At 50.9% G+C, this 25,000-nt stretch overlaps 2 protein-coding genes and 1 long non-coding RNA gene across 3 annotated transcripts in view; 1 reads left to right on the plus strand and 2 right to left on the minus strand.

The window, feature by feature from the left end:
* The first annotated feature begins 298 nt into the window (after nt 1-298).
* Nucleotides 299-1,268, plus strand: LOC115557378 (uncharacterized). Its single transcript, XR_003979181.1, has 2 exons — nt 299-564; nt 960-1,268. It is a non-coding gene; the product is annotated as an uncharacterized LOC115557378 (long non-coding RNA).
* Nucleotides 1,269-9,002: 7,734 nt separating this feature from the next.
* rabep2 (rabaptin, RAB GTPase binding effector protein 2) lies at nt 9,003-15,597 on the minus strand. The gene is made up of 11 exons (XM_030347068.1): nt 15,382-15,597; nt 14,365-14,520; nt 13,702-13,784; nt 13,152-13,493; nt 12,810-12,905; nt 12,234-12,332; nt 11,429-11,539; nt 10,987-11,065; nt 10,775-10,786; nt 10,313-10,467; nt 9,003-9,543 (listed from the first exon to the last, which is right to left on the minus strand). The coding sequence occupies exons 1-11, from the start codon at nt 15,425-15,427 to the stop codon at nt 9,319-9,321; spliced, it is 1,404 nt and encodes a 467-aa protein (XP_030202928.1). The 5' UTR covers nt 15,428-15,597; the 3' UTR covers nt 9,003-9,318.
* A 399-nt stretch (nt 15,598-15,996) lies between these two features.
* Nucleotides 15,997-25,000, minus strand: part of LOC115532022 (uncharacterized) — a 10,670-nt gene continuing 1,666 nt past the window's right edge. Inside the window, 15 exon segments of the mRNA XM_075074171.1 lie at nt 15,997-16,969; nt 17,132-17,216; nt 17,521-17,600; nt 17,602-17,634; nt 18,106-18,123; nt 18,163-18,316; nt 18,426-18,472; nt 18,474-18,572; nt 19,507-19,577; nt 19,580-19,604; nt 23,481-23,542; nt 23,545-23,640; nt 24,287-24,427; nt 24,549-24,603; nt 24,852-24,945. Coding sequence (XP_074930272.1) covers nt 16,910-16,969; nt 17,132-17,216; nt 17,521-17,600; nt 17,602-17,634; nt 18,106-18,123; nt 18,163-18,316; nt 18,426-18,472; nt 18,474-18,572; nt 19,507-19,577; nt 19,580-19,604; nt 23,481-23,542; nt 23,545-23,640; nt 24,287-24,427; nt 24,549-24,603; nt 24,852-24,945 — 1,120 coding nt within the window. The 3' untranslated portion in view covers nt 15,997-16,909.

The raw sequence follows: 25,000 nt of genomic DNA on the forward strand, positions 1-25,000 counted from the left end.
GCCCTCTCTCTCTCTCTCCTCTCTCCCTCTCTCTCTCTTCTCTCCCTCTCTCTCTCTCTCTCTCTTCTCTCCCTCTCTCTCTCTCCCTCTCTCTCTCTCCTCTCTCTCTCTCTCTCTTCTCTCTCTCTCTCTCTCTCTCTCTCTCTCTCTCTCTCTCCTCTCTCTCTCTCTCACTCTGCCCTCTCTCACTCTGCCCTCTCTCACTCTGCTCTCACTGGTCTCACCCCCCTCCCCTCTGCTGGTGCTCGGGTGTCGTTGCATAACCACCTCCACGAGGGGAGGGTGATGTATGAATAATGCGCGGGGTCATTAGACGGATTCTCTTAAAACGCCACATTGAGCAATCTATGAGGTGACTTAGATGAGTAACCGGACTGTTGACCCAGACCCTCCTCTGGTCTGGGTCTGAAGGAGCCCAGCTCCCCATCTGACGGTCTCTGCCCCCCAGATGATCTTCAAGCTGACCCACCTGAACGTGGAGCAGTGGCTCATGGTGCTGAAGCTCTCCTTCCCCGTCATCCTCCTCGACGAGGTGCTGAAGTTCGTGGCCCGGACATCCCGAAGGTGAGGGTTCAGCGCCACGGCGGCCCTGACGCGTCGCCCGCCACTCGGGGTTAAACGGTCTGTAACGTCGGGTCATTCACACCTCCGGCCGGCATGTGTGTGTGTGTGTGTGTGTGTGTGTGTGTGTGTGTGTGTGTGTGTGTGTGTGTGTGTGTGTGTGTGTGTGTGTGTGTGTGTGTGTGTGTGTGTGTGTGTTTGTGTTTTCATTCATTATTGCTGATCTCAGTCGTCATTGGACATCATGAGTTTGATTTAAATATCCCAATGTAGCGTTGCACTTGACTATTTTTAATTAATCTGGGCATTGTTTTTTTTAATATTATTTAACAACTGCTGAAGTAGGCTTACAATCACATCTCTTTGACCTGAGGGAACGTCTTTTTGTGTCCTTCCAGGGAAAGTCTAACGGCCGATCCAAGCTGGAGAGCAGCCGAGGCCAGCAGGGGGGCAGCAGAGAGCCGAGCGACAGAAGAGAGACGCGCTGTCGCTCATTCAAGGCATCACAAAAAAGAAGAAAATGTGACGTGTGAAAGATCGGTTAACGCAAAAAGCGATCATCAGGAGAACGACGGAAGAAATTACCTGAAAAAACAGCTAAAGTATTTTTGTGTAGTATTGAAATCATATATAGGTGAGAGTTTAAACTATTCTGTGATTATTCTATTCTTAAAGAATAAAGCTATATATTAAAGAGTATATATGTCCAGCTGGGTTGTGTTGTAGTTTGTAGTTGTGTGTGTTTCCCCAATGTGGATCACGATAGAATTACCTTGCGTGTGTTCATCTCCAGACTCCATGTTGTCTGGTTTCATGTTGCAGACAAAAGCCAGACGTTTTGCAGTGGAATGTCTCGACTCGTGAGAGTTGCTGGTGTTGTATTTCCTCGGACAAACGGATGAACAAAATGTTTGCAATGAGTTTCGGCTTTGGATATGGATAAACGGGGATTGAAAGAAGTCACGCTGTTGATTGACGGAGGGGTCGGAGTCGAGGAGGACGAAACAGAATAATGAAGTCCTGCAGGTGGGAAGGGGCTCATCCGTGCGGGATCCTTGGCCGTTCAATGGGACTCAGCTCCCAGGTCCTGGTCTTCGATTCAAGGAAACAGGATTTATTTTTAATAAGAATACAGAAAAGTTAAGGAAAAAAAGTGTTGTAACACTGTAGTAACACTGTTGTTTTTTATTGGTCGTCATGAAAAAATATATAAGGGGTAACATGTGTTTTTTATTGGTCGTCATGGAAAAAACACAAGGGTAACATGTCGTTTTAATCAAATGAAACATAAGGGGTAACACTGTCGTTTTTTATCAGCCATCATGAAAAAAACATAAGGGGTAACACTGACGATATTTATCAATTAAAACATAGGGGGTAACACTGTCGTTTTATCAATAAAATATAAGCGGTAACACTGTCGTTTTTTATTGGTCGTCATGAAAAAAAACATAAGGGAAATAATAGAAATACACACATACATTTTAATGTCATGTATATCCTCTTTATTGATGATAGATTTTTGTGTATTGTCTTCGCCTCAGTGGTGCAGTGGAGTGCACTCTGCCTAACCCACTGGAAACCGTGGCTCAATTTCTGTGGAAAACACAATATCTTTAATTTAAACGTAATGCTATCATGTCATATATAACCTCAGTCTTAATTAAAATACTAACCTCAGTGGGAAGTGGAGAGAGCTGTGAGCTGGAGACCGGGGTTCAAGTCGGTTGATGTCCTCTGTTGGAAGACTCTTATCTCTATTTCGTGCGAATTATAAAGTCAAGTATAACCTTTGTGACGATTATATAAAGTGTCTTGATGGAGCATTGATTAGTTCGGAGGTTAACACTCTAAACACCTCATGTTCGGATCCCGTCAAAAACGTTGATATGGGTGCCACTGTCGTTATTTATTGGTCATGAAAAAAACATAAGGGCTAACACTGTTGTTTTTTTATTGGTCGTCATGAAAAAAAAACATAAGGGGTAACACTGTCGTTTTTCTTTGGTCGTCATGAAAAAAACATAAGGGGTAACACTGCTGTTTTTTTATTGGTCGTCATGAAAAAAAACATAAGGGGAACACCGTTGTTTTTTATTGGTCGTCATGAAAAAAAACATAAGGGGTAACACTGTTGTTTTTTTGATCGTCATGAAAAAAAACATAAGGGGTAACACTGTCGTTTTTTATTCGTCGTCATGAAAAAAAACATAAGGGGTAACACTGTCGTTTTCTTTGGTCGTCATGAAAAAACATAAGGGGTAACTCTGTAGTTTTTTTATCGGCCGTCATGTAATAAATATAAGGGGTGACACTGTTGATATTTATCAAATAAAACATAGAGGGTGACACTGTTGTTTTTCTTTGGTCGTCATGAAAAAAAAACATAAGGGGTAACACTGTTGTTTTTTATTGGTCGTCATGAAAAAAAAACGTAAGGGGTAACACTGTTGTTTTTTATTGGTCGTCATGAAAAAAAAACATAAGGGGTAACACTGTTGTTTTTATTGGTCGTCATGAAAAAAAACGTAAGGGGTAACACTGTCGTTTTTTATTGGTCGTCATGAAAAAAACATAAGGGGTAACACTGTTGTTTTTTATTGGTCGTCATGAAAAAAAACAAAGGGTAACACAATATCTTTAATTTTAAACGCAATGCTATCATGTCATATATAACCTCAGTCTTAATTAAAATACTAATCTCAGTGGGAAGTGGCGAGAGCTGTCAGCTAAACCCCAAGAGACCGGTGTTCAAGTCCGGTTGATGTCCTCTGTTGGAAGACTCTTATCTCTATTTCGTGCGAATTATAAAGTCAAGTATAACCTTTGTGACGATTATATACAGTGTCTTGATGGAGCATTGATAAGTTCGGAGGTTAACACTCTAAACAGCTCATGTTCGGATCCCCGCAAAAACGTTGATATGGGTGCCACTGTCGTTATTTATTGGTCATGAAAAAAACATAAGGGCTAACACTGTTGTTTTTTTATGGTCGTCATGAAAAAAAACATAAGGGGTAACACTGTTGTTTTTTATTGGTCGTCATGAAAAAAAACATAAGGGGTAACACTGTCGTTTTTTATTGGTCGTCATGAAAAAAAACATAAGGGGTAACAATGTCGTTTTTTATTGTTCGTCATGAAAAAAACATAAGGGGTAACACTGTCGTTTTTTATTGGTCGGCATGAAAAAAACATAAGGGGTAACACTGTGTTTTTTTATTGGTCGTCATGATGAAAAAAAACATAAGGGGTAACACTGTCGTTTTCTTTGGTCGTCATGAAAAAAACATAAGGGGTAACTCTGTAGTTTTTTATCGGCCGTCATGTAATAAATATAAGGGGTGACACTGTTGATATTTATCAAATAAAACATAGAGGGTGACACTGTTGTTTTTCTTGGTCGTCATGAAAAAAAACATAAGGGGTAACACTGTCGTTTTTTATTGGTCGTCATAAAAAAACGTAAGGGTAACACTGTGTTTTTATTGGTCGTCATGAAAAAAAACATAAGGGGTAACACTGTTGTTTTTCATTGGTCGTCATGAAAAAAACATAAGGGGTAACACTGTTGTTTTTTATTGGTCGTCATGAAAAAAAAACATAAAGGGTAACACTGTTGTCTTTGTCAAATAAAAGTAAGGGGTAACACTGTCGTTTGTTTTTGGTCGTCATGAAACAGAACATAAGGGAAATAATAGAAACACACACATACATTTTAATGTCATGTATATCCTCTTTATTGATGATTGATTATTGTGTATTGTCTTCGCCTCAGTGGTGCAGTGGACTGCACTCTGCCTAACCACTGGAGACCGCGGCTCAATTCTGTGGAAAACACAATATCTTTAAACGTAATGCTATCATGTCATAATAACCTCAGACTTAATTAAAATATGAATCTTAGTGGGAAGGGAGAGAGCGAGAGGTGAGCTAAAACCCCTGGAGCCCGGGGTTCAAGTCCGGTTGATGTCCTCTGTTGGAATACTCATATCTCTATTTCATGCGAATTATAAGGTCAAGTATAAGCTTTGTGACGATTATAAAAAGTGTCTTGATGGAGCATTGATAAGTTCGGCGGTTAACACTCTAAACCGCTCATGTTCGGATACCCGCAAAAATGTTGATAGGGGTACCACTGTTGTTATTTATTGGTCAACATGAAAAAAAAACATGAGGGGTAACACTTGTCTTTTATTGGTCGACATGAAAAAAAACATAAGGGTAACACTGTCGTTTTTTATTGTTCGTCATGAAAAATCATAAGGGGTAACACTGTTGTTTTTTTATTGGTCGTCATGAAAAAAAACATAAGGGTAACACTGTCGTTTTTCTTTGGTCGTCATGAAAAAAAACATAAGGGGTAACACTGTTTTTTTATTGGTCGTCATGAAAAAAAAAATAAGGGGAACACTGTTGTTTTTTATTGGTCGTCATGAAAAAAACATAAGGGGTATCACTGTTGATATTTATCAAATAAAACATAAGGGGTGACACTGTCTTGATGGTGCATTGATAAGTTGGAGGTTAACACTCTAAACAGCTCATGTTCGGATCCCTGCAAAAACGTTGATAGGGGTGCCACTGTCGTTATTTTATCGGCCGTCATGAAATAAATATAAGGGTAACACCGTCGATATTTATCAAATAAAACATAAGGGTGTGACACTGTTGTTTTTCTTGGTCGTCATGAAAAAAAACACAAGGGGTAACACTGTCGTTTATATCAAATGAAACATGAGGGGTGACACTGTCGTTTTTTATTGGTCGTCATGAAAAAAAAAAAACATAAGGGGTAACACTGTCGTTTTTATGGGTCATGAAAAAAACATAAGGGGTATCACTGTTGTTTTTTATGGTCGTCATGAAAAAAAACATAAGGGGTAACACTGTTGTTTTTTATTGGCCGTCATGAAAAAAAAAAAAATTGTCCATGTCAAATAAAATATAACAGTTGTTTTTCATCAGTCATGGGAAAAAAAACATAAGGGGTTAACACTGTCGTTTTTTATTGGTCATCATGAAAAAAAAAAATTATTGTCCATGTCAAATAAAATATAAGGCGTAACACTGTTGTTTTTCATCAGTCATGGGAAAAAAAACATAAGGGGTAACACTGTCGTTTTTATCAAATGAAACGTAAAGGGTAACACTGTCGTTTTTATCTGTCGTCATGAAAAACCCATAAGGGCTGACATTGTCGAAATGTATCGAATAGAACATGTGAGAACATAGACCTCTTGCTAATTTTAGTAGGGCACATAATTGTATAGTGATGAAAGTAAAGTCCCCCCCCCCTTCCCTTCGAATTTTTAAAATAAAAAGTGCAATGGAGACATACTGACGGGACTTGAACTCAGGACACCAGGGCCTAGTCTGCTAGTCTCCTAATTTACTGAATGACGACGACAGGGAATGGAACTGACAAAGATTGAAAATACATGCTTTTTTGATGGATTCAGTGCAGTCATATGCTGTTATTGTTGGTCGGGATAATGCCCATAATGATAATGATAATGTCGTATGAAGAATTGCATGATAGACGTTTGACGAGTAAAAAAATTTTAAAGTTAAAAATCCTCACAAAAAAATGTATGAATCAACTTTAAAACAAGTTGCTCGACTTCCACTTGCCATGTGCATAATTTATAAAGGCCTACTTGAAAACCAAAAAATCTAACTAAACGCCTGTTTTCACTTGTAAACCCGGAAGAAATCCATCGTTCACTTTCAACAACCAATGATTAGACCAAGTGTACCATTGATTTTTTTGGGGTACCATTTTGGACCTTTGGATGACAGCACAATCAGTGGAGGACATGGAGCTAAGAGGAGGATGGAGCAGTGCTCAGCCTGTCCGCCCCTAGCGGCTCCGGTCTGCTAGCGGCGGTGGAGGACATGGAGCTAAGAGGAGGATGGAGCAGTGCTCAGCCTGTCCGCCCCTAGCGGCTCCGGTCTGCTAGCGGCGGTGGAGGACATGGAGCTAAGAGGAGGATGGAGCAGTGCTCAGCCTGTCGCCCCTAGCGGCTCCGGTCTGCTAGCGGCGGTGGTGGAGGACATGGAGCTAAGAGGAGGAGGGAGCAGTGCTCAGCCTGTCCGCCCCTAGCGGCTCCGGTCTGCTAGCGGCGGTGGTGGAGGACATGGAGCTAGAGAGAGGATGGAGCAGTGCTCAGCCTGTCCGCCCCTAGCGGCTCCGGTCTGCTAGCGGCGGTGGTGGAGGACATGGAGCTAAGAGGAGGATGGAGCAGTGCTCAGCCTGTCCGCCCCTAGCGGCTCCGGTCTGCTAGCGGCGGCGGTGGAGGACATGGAGCTAAGAGGAGGATGGAGCAGTGCTCAGCCTGTCCGCCCCTAGCGGCTCCGGTCTGCTAGCGGCGGTGGAGGACATGGAGCTAAGAGAGGACGGAGCAGTGCTCAGCCTGTCCGCCCCTAGCGGCTCCGGTCTGCTAGCGGCGGTGGCTGGCAGCAGGTCGGCGCGAGGTCCACCAAGACCTGCACCGTGTGGGCCAGCCGACCCAAGCCCTCGTCCTCGTGATCAACTGGGCGGCACAGATGGATTCCTGGGGGAGGAAAGGAAAAGGGTGAGGGACTGCATATCGACTTTTAATTGTTGCTTTTCATTAGAGCCGTGCAACATGCAGTCATGGGGACACAAGACGTACGCTAACGAAATGGAAAGATGTGCAAGGAAAGTGCGCAACTTACATCGAAAGCAAATAACATTCAAGTAAAGTAGAGGAAGCATGGATGAGCTTGCAACAAAATGCTCACTTGATGCTAATGTAGTCTCATGCAGGGCGAAAAAAAACACCATGATTGTTTTCCCTCTAGATACGTTAGCCCTTATCAAGCAGTTCTAGATGGTTAGTGTCCAGTCAGTGTGACGAAGCGAACCATAGCAGCCTCAGACCCAGCCAGATGGATGTAGATAGTGGAATCTAATAGAAGGGTGTTAACCTGCATTATGTAGGCTGATTATTATCAGCTTACATAATGCAATGTTATCAGAACAAATTAAAATGCTTTATCGTGAACAACTCACTGTATGGATCGACTTGTAGATCGGCGTATTATTCTTGAAAACTTTCTAGTTCGGAAATTGTAGATTCTTGTTTAATAGTTATTAGCTCTAGTGGAAAAGTTATAGTGCAGGTTTAACCATTTCAATATTTGGGCGCACTGACTACAAATCCTGAGCCCTGTGATTATTAATGACTATTTCTATATCAGATCATTGTAAATATCAACAGGAGCTTCTGGGTATGGGGCAACAATTATGATTAGGTATTTGGTTAGGCACTATATGTTTAAGTCCTTATGAAGCCATGACTACAGTTAAGTTGCTATTTGCTGAAATGTACTATAGTTTGAGTTTTAATTGGGTTGTTCAAATAATAGTTTGACGACTTCTGTTGCAAATTCTGGATTTGGGGGAAGGGTTGTTATTGGAATTTAATTATGATTATCCGACACGCCCAGTGCCTCCATTCCATTGGTTAGCCGTACATCTCATGCCAATGACTTCATTTTTGATAGGTGTGGTTTTTAAAATTTCATTTGGATGGGTCTGGAACACATCGATTAAAAACAAGCGACTAAGTACATGATTGAGTTCCTAGCTTCATTAGCTCAAAGCCCTTATCTTAAACATCTAAATAACCGAGGCAGAGCCTCGTAGCGCAGCGGGAATCAAACCCCTAACCCTTCTTAGCTGGCCGGTTGACGTAGGAGAGCTGCTGGATTAAAGAAAGAACAACAGGTTGGCTCGCGTTATATTGGGTCTTTATATGAAAGAAATTCAGATTTCGTTTGGTTACAGAGAAAGTGTCAATCATCAGACGGATCAATCACAGCTTCGCGCCGTCAGCATTATTTAACTTGTGCGTTTCCATAGAAACGCTGGCCACTACAGTTCACCGAGACCTGAAGAGCGTTTTTCAGCGTCGCTATTCTGAGCTCTGCCGCCGGCTCTCATGTTTGGTCCGAGATGCTGAGATGCCGTTGCCGGGGTAACACGGTAGTCCGCCTCCACATGTGCAATCAGGCTTCACAGAGAGCGGAGACCATCAGGGCGACTGCTGGTGTACTGGGATATGAACCGCTGTACTGGGATATGAGCAGCTGTACTGGGATATGAACCGCTGTACTGGGATATGAACCGCTGTACTGGGATATGAACCGCTGTACTGGGATATGAACAGCTGTACTGGGATATGAACCGCTGTACTGGGATATGAGCAGCTGTACTGGGAATGTATGACATCACATGTTAGTGCAGGCTGAGATGCTTTAGTGCGTGAGCCCGGTGGTCCGGTGGGGGCAGGGGGGGGCGGAGTGTAGTAGGGGTGGGGTCGTGGGGGGGGGGGGCTGTAGGAGTGGGTCGGGGTCAGGGCGGGGTCAGGGTTAGGGCAGGGTCAGGGTCAGGGCGGGGTCAGGGTCAGGGCGGGGTCAGGGTCAGGGTGGGGTCAGGGGGGGGTCGTAGTGTCTGGGTGTCAGTGAGGATTTGTTCTTCTTCAGTTCGAACCACGGAGCCCGAGAACAAAGTTTAGAAGCGGAGCCCCGGGGGGGTCCGGACCGGTGGGGGGGGGGGTCCGGACCGGTGTGGGGGGGGGTCGGAGGGCCTGAGGGGTCTCTGACCAGGGGGGCCGTCCGACCCGTCGCCTTGGTGACCCAGACAGGTGGTGGTCCCCGGGGGTCTTCTTGGTGGTCTGTGGTAGGTAGGGGGGTCCTGGGGGCAGCGGGGGGGGGGGCTGAGGGGGTTCACGTGGACCCGGTGGTGGGGGGGGGGTCCGCGGGGAGGGGGCCCTCCCCCAGGATCTCCCGGGCCTGGTCCAGGGTCACGGCCTGACGGATCAGCTCCAGCTTCACCTGCAGCGTCTGGGACAGCTGGACGAAGTCCATCTGGACGGCCTGGCTGGTGTCCAGCTGGGTGTGGAGGCTGATCACCTGACCACGGGACTCCAGACACTGCTGCTGCAGGGCGGCCTGGGGGGGGAGGAGGGGAGAGGAGGAGGGGAGGAGAGGAGGAGGAGAGAGGAGGAGGGGAGAGGAGAGGAGAGGAGAGAGAGAGGGGAGGAGAGGAGGAGGGGAGGAGAGAGAGAGGGAGGAGAGGAGAGGAGGGGAGGAGGGGAGGAGAGGAGAGGAGGAGGGGAAAGGAGAGGAGGGAGGAGAGAGAGAGGAGAGGAGAGGAGAGGAGGGGAGTGAGGAGAGGAGTGAGGAGGATAGGAGAGGAGAGAGGAGAGGGGAGGAGGAGAGGAGGGGAGAGGAGAGGGAGGGGGAGAGGGGAGGAGGGGAGGAGGGGAGAGGAGAGGAGGGAGAGGAGGAGAGGAGAGGAGGAGAGAGGAGAGGAGGAGGAGAGGAGGGGACAGGAGGAGGAGGAGAGGAGAGGAGAGGAGGAGAGGAGAGGAGGGGGAGGAGGGGAGGAGGGGAGGAGGGGAGGGGAGGGGAGGGGAGAGGAAAGAGGTCAGCACCCTACGGCCCGGTGGTCTACACCCTCAGGACTGGAGGCTCTCAGAGACCGTCGGATGCCAACGTCTGAAACTTAAATGATTTATATTCAACCCTAGTGACTAACCATCACTAGGGTTAACCTAGTGATGGTTAGTGCTCGGGACTTGGTTCTATGAACATCCTGACTGTAGACACAGAGATAATGTTGTTTGTCTTCTTTCTGACTAACGGACCAGTTGGACCTGCTGTAAGTGGCTCTTGATAAGCGTCTGCTGAGGCTCTGCTTGTGTTAACGCAGCGCTACCTTCTCCTGGCCCAGCGCCTTGTTGGTGCTCTGCAGGTGGGACAGCGCCACCCGCAGGGCGTCCAGCTCGGTGCGGCCCGCCGCCAGTTCAGCCCGGCTCTGGTCCCTCTGGGCCCGCACGCGCTCAGTCTCCGTCTTCAGGGAGGAGAACTGCACTGTGGAGCAGGCAGGGAGACAGTCAGCAGGACAGTCAGCAAGACAGGCAGCAAGAAAGGCAGCAGGACAGGCAGCAAGACAGTCAGCAGGACAGTCAGCAGGACAGTCAGCAGGACAGTCATAAAGACAGGCAGCAAGACAGGCAGCAGGACAGTCAGCAGGACAGTCATAAAGACAGGCAGCAAGACAGTCAAACTGGTGGTTATTAATTTAATATTTATGTTTAAGTCTTTGAAAACAGTCAGCAAGACGTAGCAAAGTCAGAATGTCGATGTGAGCAATTGTATCTCCTGACCTCTGACTCACCTTCTAACAGCTCTGCTCAGCGGGCGGAGGAGGAGGAGGAGGAGGAGGAGGAGGAGGAGGAGGAGGAGGAGGAGGAGGAGATATTCACAGGAGGTCAAAGAGGTCAAAACATTGAGAGTCACTCAGCATAGAAAACCCATTGAGGTACAATTGTTCTGAATAGTTCCGGTAACATGTGGTGAGTCTGGCTACGCGGAGGCGGAGGGACCCACCGCTCTCCTCGGTGCGCGTGTCCAGCTGCTCCTTCAGGTTCACGATCTCGATGCGGAGCCGCTCCTCCGAGTGCGCCCCCTGTGGGCCACAGCCAGCGTTACACCGGGGGACCTTTCACACGCTTCACTACGAGCAGACCCCTGTTGGTCGAGGGCTAACGGATACTACTGCTGAACCGACACCTTCAACATGAAGCCGACCCACGGCAAAATAAAATGAATACAATCAATTATTTTATTTTCGGCCTCTTTCAAATTCCTCCGTTTCCTGTCCTCTGAAACACAGGAAGGCCCGGGCTGACATTCATTGTGTCCCTGTTTGTTAAGTCAGGTCCATACGGCCTGGGCGTGTGTTTCCTCATGGTTCTGGTTCTTAAGGACGCACGCCCAATGAGAGAGCGAGAGAGCGAGAGCGAGAGCGAGAGCGAGAGAGTCTGGCCACCTGTTGAGTCCCGGGGAAAGGTGTGGCGGTTGGTTCCTCGTCCTCCACCTCCTCTCCCTTCAGCCTGGACAGCTCTCCACACACGCGCCTCTGGGATAAGGACAGCTCCGCCTGGGGGGGACACGGTCAGGGTCAGCCTCCTGCTCGGTGGAGCGCAGGACGGGAGACCAGGTGGTACTGTGACCGTCTGTGACTGTCGTCAGGAGCAGGAGGGGAGACTAAACGATACTCTGTCCATCGCCAGGTCGCTGAGGTCCAACAAGAAATCTTTGTGGAGGCAAATGAATAGTGTGCAAAAAAGTGCTGAACTTTTTCTTGGGTGCTTTGCTGATTCAAAGAACTGATAAAATAATGATTGAAAATAAAGGTTTCAGTATAAAGACGACAGGGAGATGGTTGATGTTCTGGGTTGGTTTCACCGCTTGCGTTACAATTCAGTGTCATTAGTTTGGGCTTTGACATCATATTCACGCAAAGCCTGAAGCATACATCCAGATATACATCAGCAGTTATGACCTTATCTTGCAGAAGGTCATAAATAGATATTAAGATACATGTAAACATTAACAATGATTAATAAATATACATAGATTAGTACATATGCATAACTATATACATATATGTACAAGTTATGCATACGTACTAAATGTATACTTAGTTTGGATTAATGTTGGAATGTAGTGTCCTGATGACGTGTTGTAGATATCTGTCTGGCTATAGAGATAATGCTCTTCTACTTCCTGTTCGTCAGGTCAGGTGACCCAGATATCATCTACTCCAGCTTTAACGGAGGCGGGGCTTTTACCAAGCGGCTCTGCACGGCGTTCTGTGATTGGCTGACAGATTTCTGGAGGTCTTGGAGGAGGGTCTCTGACGTGTGGACCTGACACTGGAGCAACGTCACCTGACCACAAAGAGAACCAATAGGAGGAAAGGAAATCAGCAACCTGCTTAGAGCGCAAACGTTGAAGGAATCGGATCAGCTTTTTTTTCTGTAGAATTATTAAACATTTTTTATAGTACTGGCATGAAAACAATTCAATAAGGATTAATGATATCATCTTATTAATAAAGTTATTGATCGACCTGTGGGTGTGTGTGTGTCTTTGTGTGTCCACCTCTACCTGTGTGTGTGTGGGTTTGTGTTTGTGTGTGTGTGTCCAGCTGTGTGTGTGTGTGTTGTGTGTGGTGTGTGTGTGTGGTGTGTGTGTGCGTCCACCTGTTAGTGTGTGTGGTTGGTCTGTGTGTGTGTGTGTGTGTGTGTGTCCACTGTGTGTGTGTGTGGTGGGTCTGTGTGGTTGGCGTGTGCGTCCACCTGTTTGTGTGTGTGGTGGGTCTGTGTGTGTGGTGTGTGTGTGTGTGTGTGTGTGTGTGTGTCCACCTGTTTGTGCGTGTGGTTGGTCTGTGTGTCCAGCTCCGCCTCCAGCTCCTCCTTCTCCTGCTCCAGCCTCCTCAGCTTCCCCCTCAGCTCAGAGACCTGCGGGCGGCGTCGACACGGGGCTGCACTGAACCCTCTGATCCATCCACCCGCCCTAATCCCCCTGCTGCTAATCTGGGATCCAGCAGCCAGCCTACTGGGGGGGGGGGGCCTGGGACCAACAACTGAAGGGGCGGGGTCACTGAAGGGGCGAGTCACTGAAGGGGCGGAGTCACACCTCAGCTCCGTTTTCGATATTCCACCAAAGGGAAACTGATTGCCAGGAGTCTGAGGGGCGGGACTCACCTGAGTGTTGAGCGCGTCCCAGTCACTGTGTGTGACCAATCGGTGGCCGGCGGGCGGCAGGTAGATGGCCTCGGGCACCAGAGTTCCCGTGGAAACCAGGGAGGCGGTGTCTTCCTGAGGGGGCGGTCTCCTGGCCAGAGAGGGCGTGTCCAGGGAGAAGGAGGACATGGAGGCCGTGTCGCAGTGCTGGGAGAAGTAGCCTTCTGCACCAAGGCCCGCCCCTTCCCCGTCCTGGTCTGCCGATAGGCTGTTGGGGCTGTCCGTCAGCGCCCTGCCCTCGGCGCCCGCCTCCAGAGACTCCCTCCTGGACCCGCCCACATTGGACCTGTGTCTCCGCCCACTCTACAAGAGGAGGACACACTTTAATGTGTTTAAAAGGTTTTCTGAAACCCTGTCTATTGTGGTGGACAGATGGCAACGATACGGACAAACTGAAGGTTAATGAAGCCTTTATCTAAATATGACTTGATGGAACGCACTCAACACTGAACAGCATGCTGGTAGTCACACACACACACACACAAACACACACACACACACACACACACACCTGGGTCTGCCCGCTGCCTCTCCTCCAGTCTGCTGGCTCCGACTGCAGGCAGGCGATCCTGGCTTCATACTGAGAGGCCGTCTCTGTTGGGGGGGGGGGGGGGGGGGACCAGTTAGGAAGGAGGAGTCGCGCCCCTGGGGGGGGGGGGGGGGGCTGACATGGGGGGGGGGGGGGGGACGGGGGGGGGGGGGAGGGTGGGGGGGGGGGCTGGGAGGCCTCTCCAGTAAAGCACCGCATGCAGAAGAGAGGCTTAAAGGACGACGTGAATCTAAACTGACCTCAGAGCACGTCTGGCTTCCTGAAGCCGTTTACAAGTCCAGTAGGATGAGAGGACGGGGCCGGACACACAGGGGGAGGGACAGACAGAGAGACAGATAGACAGGGGGACAGACAGGTGTGTGACAGGCAGACAGACAGTGGGACGGACAGAGGGACAGACAGGGGGACAGACAGACAGAGGGACAGACAGACAGGGGGACAGACAGGTGTGTGACAGGCAGACACACAGACGGAGGGACAGACAGGGGGACAGACAGAGAGACAGACAGGCAGACAGACAGGGGGACAGACAGGTGTGTGACAGGCAGACAGACAGTGGGACAGACGGAGGGACGGGCAGAGGGACAGACGTTAGGACAGACAATGACGGAGGTGAGGACAGACCTTGAAGAGCCTCTTGCAGAGACTGGATTTCTTGGTCGCATTGCTTTTGGAGTTCCGCGAGTTCCTCCTGTTTGCTCAGTTCACAGATGGTGGCCACGCCCTGCCAGTGCTCGGCCTGGGCCCGGCACTCGGCCAGCTGCTCCTGGAGGCGTACCTCTGGAAGCCAAACATGTCGCGTTGTCATTGCAAAGTCTTAGCTGCGATAGACTGCAGATAAGATAGGACGTACCAGCGGTGAAGGTGGTGTAGGGTACATACAGGTTACAGGGTTTCAGGTGTATATGTTTGTTTGAGGTATTTATACTACTTATATTTCCAATAAAAAGGAGATGATTATTTTATTTTCTCAGAGCATCATCTAGAGCAGTGTCAGCACCTCTCAAATGTGCAACAACGTTCAAACGAAAAGACAGAACCAAAGGACAGAAAAGGGAGAAATTAAAGTGTTTCTTTAACTTTCCATCAACACAAAAAACGGGTTAACCAACACAACCAACAATGAACATTAATGAAAAGAACTTGAGCCATTAGATTGCAAATATGCTGAATAGTTTTAAACAAGGCGAACCACTTGTTCATGTCTGCAGACGTAATCTCCATTGACATGTCCACTGTTTAAATCCACCAGAGAACATGTTCTTCTAGACGTTCTAGTGATCTGACTCTAAAGAACATGATCTGCTGGAGGTTCTAGTGATCTGACTCTAAAGAACATGATCTGCTGGAGGTTCTAGTGATCAGACATGATAGAACATGTTATTCTAGAGGTTCTATTGATCAGACTCTAGAGAACATGTTCTGCTGGAGGTTATAGTGATTAGCAGATAAGACTCCAGGAGTCTCGTTTACGCGACATCTCCAGCCGACACCTGTGGCACAAAAACACCACACTAGCAGCAGTACCAGTTAGCTACTAGTACTAGTAGTTAGCTTCTTACATCACGTTACAGAAGACATCGTTAGAGATTAACGCAGAATCGTGTCCCGTAAAGTCTGGAATAAAGCAGAGTTCGTTACCCGAGTCGTGGTCCGTGGAGGAGACGGAGTCGGCGGCCGGCTCCATCAGAACCGACCGGCTTCAGGCGCTCTGGCGACGGGGGAAGAGGCTAACGAACGCCCTCGCCACCCGCTAATGTCATTTGTACAAACACGGGGTTAGGGACGAATCTATTAGTCCCATGTCAACTTCAGGAAACAACTTTCCCCGGTCTAAGCCAGCGGAAATGACGTCATCGCGTTTCCTGTTCAAACCTTCCACATTGTCCCAGCCTGCTGGCCTGTAGGACAGGGCAGCAGAGGACAGGACTGTGTGGGACAGCCGTCCTATACAGGGTTGTATAGGACAGGGCAGAATGGGACGGGACCGGCATACGACAGGCTGGGCCCCTCCTGAAATGCCACCGTGTGTAATGTCAACACTTCTGCACTAATCTGGTCTCCTTTGAAAAATATTTTAACATGTAATGAGAGATATGCAAGTTATGGCTCTTATTGTAATCCATGCACTTTAAAACTATGGATTGCTGGAGGACCCAACAGGTGGATTCCACTATGGTAGCTCCGTTTGATATTGAGAATCCATCGGGTCTTGAAAGGATCGATCCACGTTGTACAGCAAAAAACCCAAAGCCGTCTTTATTAAATGTTGTGCCTTTATTCAAATCAATTTAACAAATGGCGGGGACAATGTAGGAAAAGAAATAGAAAAGTTTTTACATTATTTGTCAGCCAAAACAGAAAAAAAACATGCTACAATGATATCAGTGTACATAATTACCCTCTGCATGCGTTTGAATGCTGGTCCACTTATAACAAACTTTATTTCTTTGACAAACGGTCCACTTGTGTGAAACATACAATATAAAATGCTGGAGATCTTAAAAAAAAAAACTGCACATTGTGAAAATGTGACTCAAGGATACCAGTGCTAAATGCCATCTCACCAAAATACAACATCTGTAATCGTATAAATAGGCTACGTTATTTAAATAGATATTTAAGTGGTTCTGTGATCCTGTAATCCTGACACTGGAAAATAGTATAAATGCCGTTTTTAAAAATGATTAACAAAAATAGTTAAGTTAGAAAGGCTATCCTTGTGAAAAAAAAAGAAGTGCTAAAACAGGAAACGCAGAATAACCTTAATCCTGAAGTACTGCATGGTTTGAGTTGTACAGCGATTGCATAAAGGAGCAGATGAACATTACAGTATGGACAGCACTGTTACCAAAGGCCTAGTGTTACCGGGTCACTCACAAATTACATCCACGTTCTGACCAAGAGTTATTCTAAAGATGGCAGTCAGCGCGTTAAGGGGTTCTCTAAGCCCGGTGGAACCACCGTGACCCTACAGGGTTCTATAAACCAGTGGAACCACCGTGACCCCACAGGGTTCTATAAACCAGTGGAACCACCGTGACCCCACAGGGTTCTATAAACCAGTGGGACCACCGTGACCCTACAGGGTTCTATAAACCAGTGGGACCACCGTGATCCCACCGAACCACCGTCCCGGGGGAATGGTTTCCTGCAGCGTCGGTCCTCTCTACATGTCCATGTCCTGATCTCCGACACTCTGGCGCAGGTATTCGCTGTACAACTTTTTCTGTAGAAAGGCAGAGATGTGTCGATGAGGCAAAACCTTTACCCTATCCAAATTATTACAGAGCTCCTCTTAATATTAGCACAGTCTGACACGTCTTTCCTAGAACCTTTTATGCAACATTTATTTTAGCGCCACGTTCGTGAGAGAGAAAGCCCTTCGTACCTTTTTGCTCTTGACCACGTCCTGCACGTACTCCAGCTTCTCCTGCAGCTGTCTCTTCTGCCGGCCGGACAGAGTGGTCCGGGTCCTGGAGAGAGAGAGACCGGGACCCCCTCGCATCAGACCCACAGCCACACAGGGACGCATCTCTCCAACCACACACACACACACACACACACACACACACACACACACACACACACACACACACACACACACACACACACACACAACACACACACACACACCACACACACACACACCACACCACACACACACACGTTGCCATGGACAGGCCCCCCCACACACACGTGCCATGGACAGGCCCCCCCACACACACATTGCCATGGAGACAGACAGACACACACACACACATCACAAACACACAGTACCTGAAGGAGAAGCGGGCGAGGATGAGGAGGAGGAAGGAGAGGAAGACGAGGCCTCCGCAGGCGTACAGCTGGTGCTCTACTGGAGAGGGACTCGAACCCGCGCACCACAGGGGCCTGGGGGGACGGGGGGGGGGACGGGACGGGACGTTAGTCCTACCAGCAGCACCCAGGCATTCATGCACCCGACGTCAGGGAGAGGAAACGTCACACACTGAATGATGAAGATGGACGCTGTAGTCCCAGACGGTTTCTAGAACGATAATCACAAGTGCTCGTGAACAGAATACTGTACATAATATAAACACTGACTGCCCCCGGGGGGTTAAGGACAGGGCCTCCTGGGGGGGTTAGACCCTCCCCAGGTAGAGGGCCAGGGCCTGGGGGGGGGGCTAACCCACTCCCCAGGTAGAGGGACAGGGGCCTGGGGGGGGGGCTAACCACTCACCAGGTAGAGGGACAGGGCCTGGGTCCCCTGGGGGGGGGGGTTCACCACTCACCAGGTAGAGGGCAGGGCCTGGGGGGGTCCTCCACTCACCAGGTAGAGGGACAGGGCCTGGGTCCCCTGGGGGGGGGTCCTCCACTCACCAGGTAGAGGGACAGGGCCTGGGTGGGGCTAACCACTCACCAGGTAGAGGACAGGGCCTCAGTCCCCTGGGGGCCCAGGGCCATCTCCAGCAGCTCTCTGGAGAGGGTCCCCAGCACCAGCAGCGCCAGCAGCGCCAGCGGCACCACGAAGCCCAGCAGGGCCATGAAGCAGCCCTTACAGCGCGCTCCGAACGGTTTCTGGGGCGCCGGTCTGCCTGCAGGAGGAAGCGGATCAGGAGGGCACCCTTCATCATCGTCATCATCGTCATCGGTGCGTGGTACGCTGCCGTCGTACCCCCCACACGGCCCCAGCCCCCTACCTGTCCACGGCGAGCGTGTCGGCGATGGCCTCGGTGATGACCTCGCAGGTCCTTCTCCAGGGAGTTGAGCGTGTTCTGCACCGTCTGGTTGATGGTCTTCTCCACCGTGCGACACACCTCCTCGATCTGGTTCACACAGCGGCTGGGCTGCAGGAGACACAGGGCCACAGTCAGCAATCTTGGGGAGGTTACACGGGGCCACAGTCAGCCATCTTGGGGAGGTTACACAGGGCCACAGTCAGCCATCTTGGGAGGTTACACAGGGCCACAGTCAGCCATCTTGGGGAGGTTACATGGGCCTCGTCAGCCATCTTGGGGAGGTGACCCCGGGCCACAGTCAGCCATCTTGGGGAGGTGACCCCGGGCCCACAGTCAGCCAGCTTGGGGAGGTGACCACAGGCCACGCCCGAACCTCGAGTGACGTGTTTCACCGGCGTTTAAACCGATCCAAGATGGAGGATATGGCCACAGTCAACCATCTTGGGTATATATATTCAAAAGGCATTTAAAAAGCTTTTTACAACCATTTTATTAAAAAAAAAAATCAACTATTAATAATAAAAATGAAATCAGACACATTCGATCACTCCCACCGATGCGGCCAAACGGGCCACAGAGACCGATAAATAGAAACCATTCATTTAATTTAGAATCGGCACTTTAAACGGAGGCTCTATTTATACATTAAAAGAGGAAGCACCTTTCTCACTTACAAGTTTAAAAATAAATCGGTTTTTACTCGTCGTTAGACGCGGGTAGATCTGAAGAGCAGGCAATGCCAGGTGGACTGTTGCCAAAGTGGGTTCTGGCACAATGGACCGAGGAATGAGCTGAGCCAGTTCATGTTCAGCTCCGCCCCAGGGCAGGGCCTACCTGGGCAGGGCCTACCTGGTTAGGGCCTACCAGGGCAGGGCCTACCAGGGCAGGCCTACCAGGGCAGGGCCTACAGGGCAGGGCCTACCAGGGCAGGGCCTACCTGGTTAGGGCCTACCTGGTTAGGGCCTACCAGGGCAGGGCCTACCAGGGCAGGGCCTACCAGGGCAGGGCCTACCAGGGCAGGGCCTACCAGGGCAGGGCCTACCTTGTTGGGGTTGGGGATGTAGATGGTGGGCATGTCGAAGCCACACTTGTTGAGTCCCGGTCGCTTACAAGCTCCTGGACGATCTGCATCATCACCCTCTGGAAGGAGACGGAGACACGGGCATGAAGAACACCACCCTGCTACACACACTGCCCTGATGGAGCATCACCCTCTGGAACGAGGACGGAGACACGGCATGAAGAACACCACCCTGCTACACACACTGCCCCTGATGGAGCATCACCCTCTGGAAGGAGACGGAGACACGGGCATGAAGAACACCACCCTGCTACACACACTGCCCTGATGGAGCATCAACCCTCTGGAACGAGACGGAGACACGGGCATGAAGAACACCACCCTGCTACACACACTGCCCTGATGGAGCATCACCCTCTGGAAGGAGACGGAGACACGGGCATGAAGAACACCAACCCTGCTACACACACTGCCCTGATGGAGCATCACCCTCTGGAACGAGACGGAGACACGGGCATGAAGAGCACCACCCTGCTACACACACTGCCCTGATGGAGCATCACCCTCTGGAACGAGACGGAGACACGGGCATGAAGAACACCACCCTGCTACACACACTGCCTGATGGAGCATCACCCTCTGGAACGAGACGGAGACACGGGCATGAAGAACACCACCCTGCTACACACACCTGCCCTGATGGAGCATCACCCTCTGGAACGAGACGGAGACACGGGCATGAAGAACACCACCCTGCTACACACACTGCCCTGATGGAGCATCACCCTCTGGAAGGAGACGGAGACACGGGCATGAAGAACACCACCCTGCTACACACACTGCCCTGATGGAGCATCACCCTCTGGAACGAGACGGAGACACGGGCATGAAGAACACCACCCTGCTACACACACTGCCCTGATGGAGCATCACCCTCTGGAAGGAGACGGAGACACGGGCATGAAGAACACCACCCTGCTACACACACTGCCCTGATGGAGCATCACCCTCTGGAACGAGACGGAGACACGGGCATGAAGAGCACCACCCTGCTACACACACTGCCCTGATGGAGCATCACCCTCTGGAACGAGACGGAGACACGGGCATGAAGAACACCACCCTGCTACACACACTGCCCTGATGGAGCATCACCCTCTGGAACGAGACGGAGACACGGGCATGAAGAACACCACCCTGCTACACACACTGCCCTGATGGAGCATCACCCTCTGGAACGAGACGGAGACACGGGCAATGAAGAAACACCACCCTGCTACACACACTGCCCTGATGGAGGCATCACCCTCTGGAAGGAGACGGAGACACGGGCATGAAGAACACCACCCTGCTACACACACTGCCCTGATGGAGCATCACCCTCTGGAACGAGACGGAGACACGGGCATGAAGAACACACCCTGCTACACACACTGCCCTGATGGAGCATCACCCTCTGAACGAGACGGAGACACGGGCATGAAGAACACCACCCTGCTACACACACTGCCCTGATGGAGCATCACCCTCTGGAACGAGACGGAGACACGGGCATGAAGAACACCACCCTGCTACACACACTGGCCCTGATGGAGCATCAACCCTCTGGAACGAGACGGAGACACGGGCATGAAGAACACCACCCTGCTACACACACTGCCCTGATGGAGCATCATACCCTCTGGACGAGACGGAGACACGGGCATGAAGACACCAACCCTGCTACACACACTGCCTGATGGAGCATCACCCTCTGGAACGAGACGGAGACACGGGCATGAAGAACACCACCCTGCTACACACACTGCCCTGATGGAGCATCACCCTCTTGGAACGAGACGGAGACACGGGCATGAAGAACACCACCCTGCTACACACACTGCCCTGATGGAGCATCACCCTCTGGAAGGAGACGGAGACACGGGCATGAAGAACACCACCCTGCTACACACACTGCCCTGATGGAGGCATCACCCTCTGGAAGGAGACGGAGACACGGGCATGAAGAACACCACCCTGCTACACACACTGCCCTGATGGAGCATCACCCTCTGGAACGAGACGGAGACACGGGCATGAAGAACACCACCCTGCTACACACACTGCCCTGATGGAGCATCACCCTCTGGAACGAGACGGAGACACGGGCATGAAGCACACCACCCTGCTACACACACCGCCCTGATGGAGCATCACCCTCTGGAAGGAGACGGAGACACGGGCATGAAGAACACCACCCTGCTACACACACTGCCCTGATGGAGCATCACCCTCTGGAAGGAGACGGAGACACGGGCATGAAGAACACCACCCTGCTACACACACTGCCCTGATGGAGCATCACCCTCTGGAACGAGACGGAGACACGGGCATGAAGAACACCACCCTGCTACACACACTGCCCTGATGGAGCATCACCCTCTGGAACGAGACGGAGACACGGGCATGAAGAACACCACCCTGCTACACACACTGCCCTGATGGAGCATCACCCTCTGGAACGAGACGGAGACACGGGCATGAAGAACACCACCCTGCTACACACACTGCCCTGATGGAGCATCACCCTCTGGAACGAGACGGAGGACACGGGCATGAAGAACACCACCCTGCTACACACACCGCCCCTGATGGAGCATCACCCTCTGAGAACGAGACGGAGACACGGGCATGAAGAGCACCCACCCTGCTACACACACTGCCCCTGATGGAGCGTATACTACACCCTACTGCTCCACCACGTATACTACACCCTACTGCTCCACCACGTATACTACACCCTACTGCTCCACCACGTATACTACACCCTACTGCTCCACCACGTATACTACACCCTACTGCTCCACCACGTATACTACACCCTACTGCTCCACCACGTATACTACACCCTACTGCTCCACCACGTATACTACACCCTACTGCTCCACCACGTATACTACACCCTACTGCTCCACCACGTATACTACACCCTACTGCTCACCACGTATACTACACCCTACTGCTCCACCACGTATACTACACCTACTGCTCCACCACGTATACTACCATCACCGTCTCCAATACGTTGTCTTGGTCTGGTGAGGCGACCAGGAGGGAGGGGGCCAGGGGGACTTCTGGAAGGACTAAACAAGGGGTCTTTGTCCTGCTGGAGGCCGTACGTCTCGGGCCACGCATTAATCCGTCAAGTAATACGCGTCACGGGAGTCAACCTCCTGCGAGTCTCAGTGGGGCTTTGGGTGACCCGGTAGCCATGGCGATAAGCACACCGTTCTCATCACCTCCATTACTTTTTCAGAATTAGCAATCGGTTGTTTGGGTTGCGCCCCCCCAGACTGCTCCATGCAGATATATCCCCACAGAACATTCACAACGCAGCAAATTCCTGAGGAATATTAATAAGAGTCGAATCAACGCTTGATGCGTCGATATCACACACGAGAACAAACACGCCGATGTCAGCTCCTCCCCGGGCCCCGTCGTTATCCTGCTACGGGAGCCTTCCAGCTGAGCCCGCCCATTAATGACGTATTGGGGTCCCCCCCAAGGACTAAAGCATTCAGACTGTTAGGGTCACCATCAGCACCTCGGCGCTGGGTTCAACGTTATCTTTGGTTTCTGTTGACCGGAGGAATCCAACGTCCAGCAATCGTCTTAAAAAGGTCACGCTGACCCAATGTATCGGCCGTGGGCTGGGGGCCGCTGTTTATTCGGGGGCCCTGCATTTGTTGGGGGTAGCGTGTTATTTGGGGGGGCCCGTGGAAATTGAGGGGGGGCCCGTGGAAATTGGGGGGCCCAGTGTTAATTGGGGGCCCGGTGTTAATTGGGGGCCCGGTGTCAATTGGGGGCCCGGTGTCAATTGGGGGCCCAGTGTCAATTGGGGGCCCAGTGTCAATTGGGGGTCCTGGTGTTAATTTGGGGGGCCCCTTGCTAATTGGGGGTCCTGGTGTTAATTGGGGGCCCCTTGCTTATTGGGGGGGCCGGTGCGGGGGTCCTACCTGGCGGTCCGACTCGCTCCCGGCCTCGTCAGCCTTGCTCAGGTAGAAGTGCAGCCGGTCCCGTGCTTCTCGTTGAGGCGCTCCACGATGTTCAGGGTTCTCTTGCACAGCGCCTGGCCCATGGGGTCGAAGAAGACCAGGATCAGGTCGCACAGCTCGCCTGGGGAGGGACACCAAACACAGACACTCAATACCTGACCCCCGTGTTTCAAAGAGGGGTTGAGTGCAGCTTCAGGGAACAATGATGAAACCGGGTCTCGGAGGTACTGGGTAAAGGATGGCAATGCTAGAAAGGCCTTCATGGCGGGAATCAGCCCGAACTACAAAACGTGAGCTGTTCTCCCCCTGATCTGCGCTGGGATATCAGGGCCGCTGCGATGGCCAGACTCACCACAAGGACCAAAGGTCATCAGAGAGCTGCACACAGCCTGTTGACTTAAGGGTCAACGCCTCGCTGGTCACCGCTAGCTGAGGCGTGTGTCACCACCACCACCACCCACCACCGCCTCCACCTCCACCACCACCCCCCCCACATGACTGCAGTAGTCCTGGTGGCCGGAGGGCGTCTAGATCGGCTGCAGCGATTGAATCCTGATGCAGCGCTTCGAATCACCATTATTTTTGTGAACAAACACGGGCAACCTCCACGTACACCTGGGCCATGGCGGTGTGGGCGGAGTCAAGAGCGTGGGCGGAGTCAGCGGCGTGGCCGACTTCGCAGCGTTAGGAAAGCCCCCGCCTCTAACCAGGGGCCAGGTGGGAGGAGCAACAAAGAGCCAATAGGATAGAGAGCGCCGTGGACCCACCCAGCCACATGATGGCCTCGTCCACGTCGAAGGGGTACTTCATGTCCCCGTCCACCAGTCCTGGGGAGTCCACGAAGGTCACCAGGCTGAAGCGCTTCTGCCGGGACGTGCACACCTCCGTGCCCAGGTACTCCGACACACCTGGGGGTCAGAGGGGCGCAGCGGGGGTCAACACACCGGGAGACAGGGGGAGACCCCCAGGACGGAGCTCACCGAGGAGCCGCCGCCGGGGAAGGCTGGCAGACGAAGGGCGACGGATCACCTTTGAACTCTTGCAGAGGTTTGAAGTGTGGATAGAGATGCAGGGTGGCGTTCCCCTAGAGAGGAAGGAAACACAATCAAGAGTCGTTTGCAAGACCTTAGCTTAAAGACCTCAAGACATTAGCCCCCCTAGGTCACAAAGCACGCACGGTGCGATGGCTTTCTGACCAAGGCCCACGAGCGCTTTTGCTCCGGTGATTGGTCGAACCCGGTTTGAAAGCAGCTCTTTATGTGGTCTCCAGACCCCCAGGTGGTTCAATATGGGCCGGTCGGACCCCAACGATATGTAGGGTCTCAGACTCACTGTGAGGGACTCCCTCTTGCGGCCGCTGGTGACGAAGCTGAAGCCTTGAGTCTCGATGGCCACGCCCGTCCGCTGGATGTGCTCCTCGACGTACCTGAGGAGGAAGAGGGGGGGAGGGGGAGTCAGACAGCCGGCCCGCTGTGCATCCT

This window comes from Gadus morhua, chromosome 2, assembly GCF_902167405.1.
Source record: "Gadus morhua chromosome 2, gadMor3.0, whole genome shotgun sequence".
Lineage (NCBI taxonomy): Eukaryota > Metazoa > Chordata > Actinopteri > Gadiformes > Gadidae > Gadus > Gadus morhua.

Excerpts from the sequence above, each read along its gene's own strand:
- rabep2 (XM_030347068.1), bottom strand. The coding sequence starts at position 15,427 with ATGGAGCCGGCCGCCGACTCCGTCTCCTCCACGGACCACGACTCGG. Across the intron at positions 14,521-15,381 it reads CTCCACGGACCACGACTCGG|AGGTACGCCTCCAGGAGCAG; the intron begins GTAACGAACTCT and ends TTTGGCTTCCAG. Across the intron at positions 12,333-12,809 it reads CCAACCACACGCACAAACAG|GTGACGTTGCTCCAGTGTCA; the intron begins GTGGACACACAC and ends CTTTGTGGTCAG.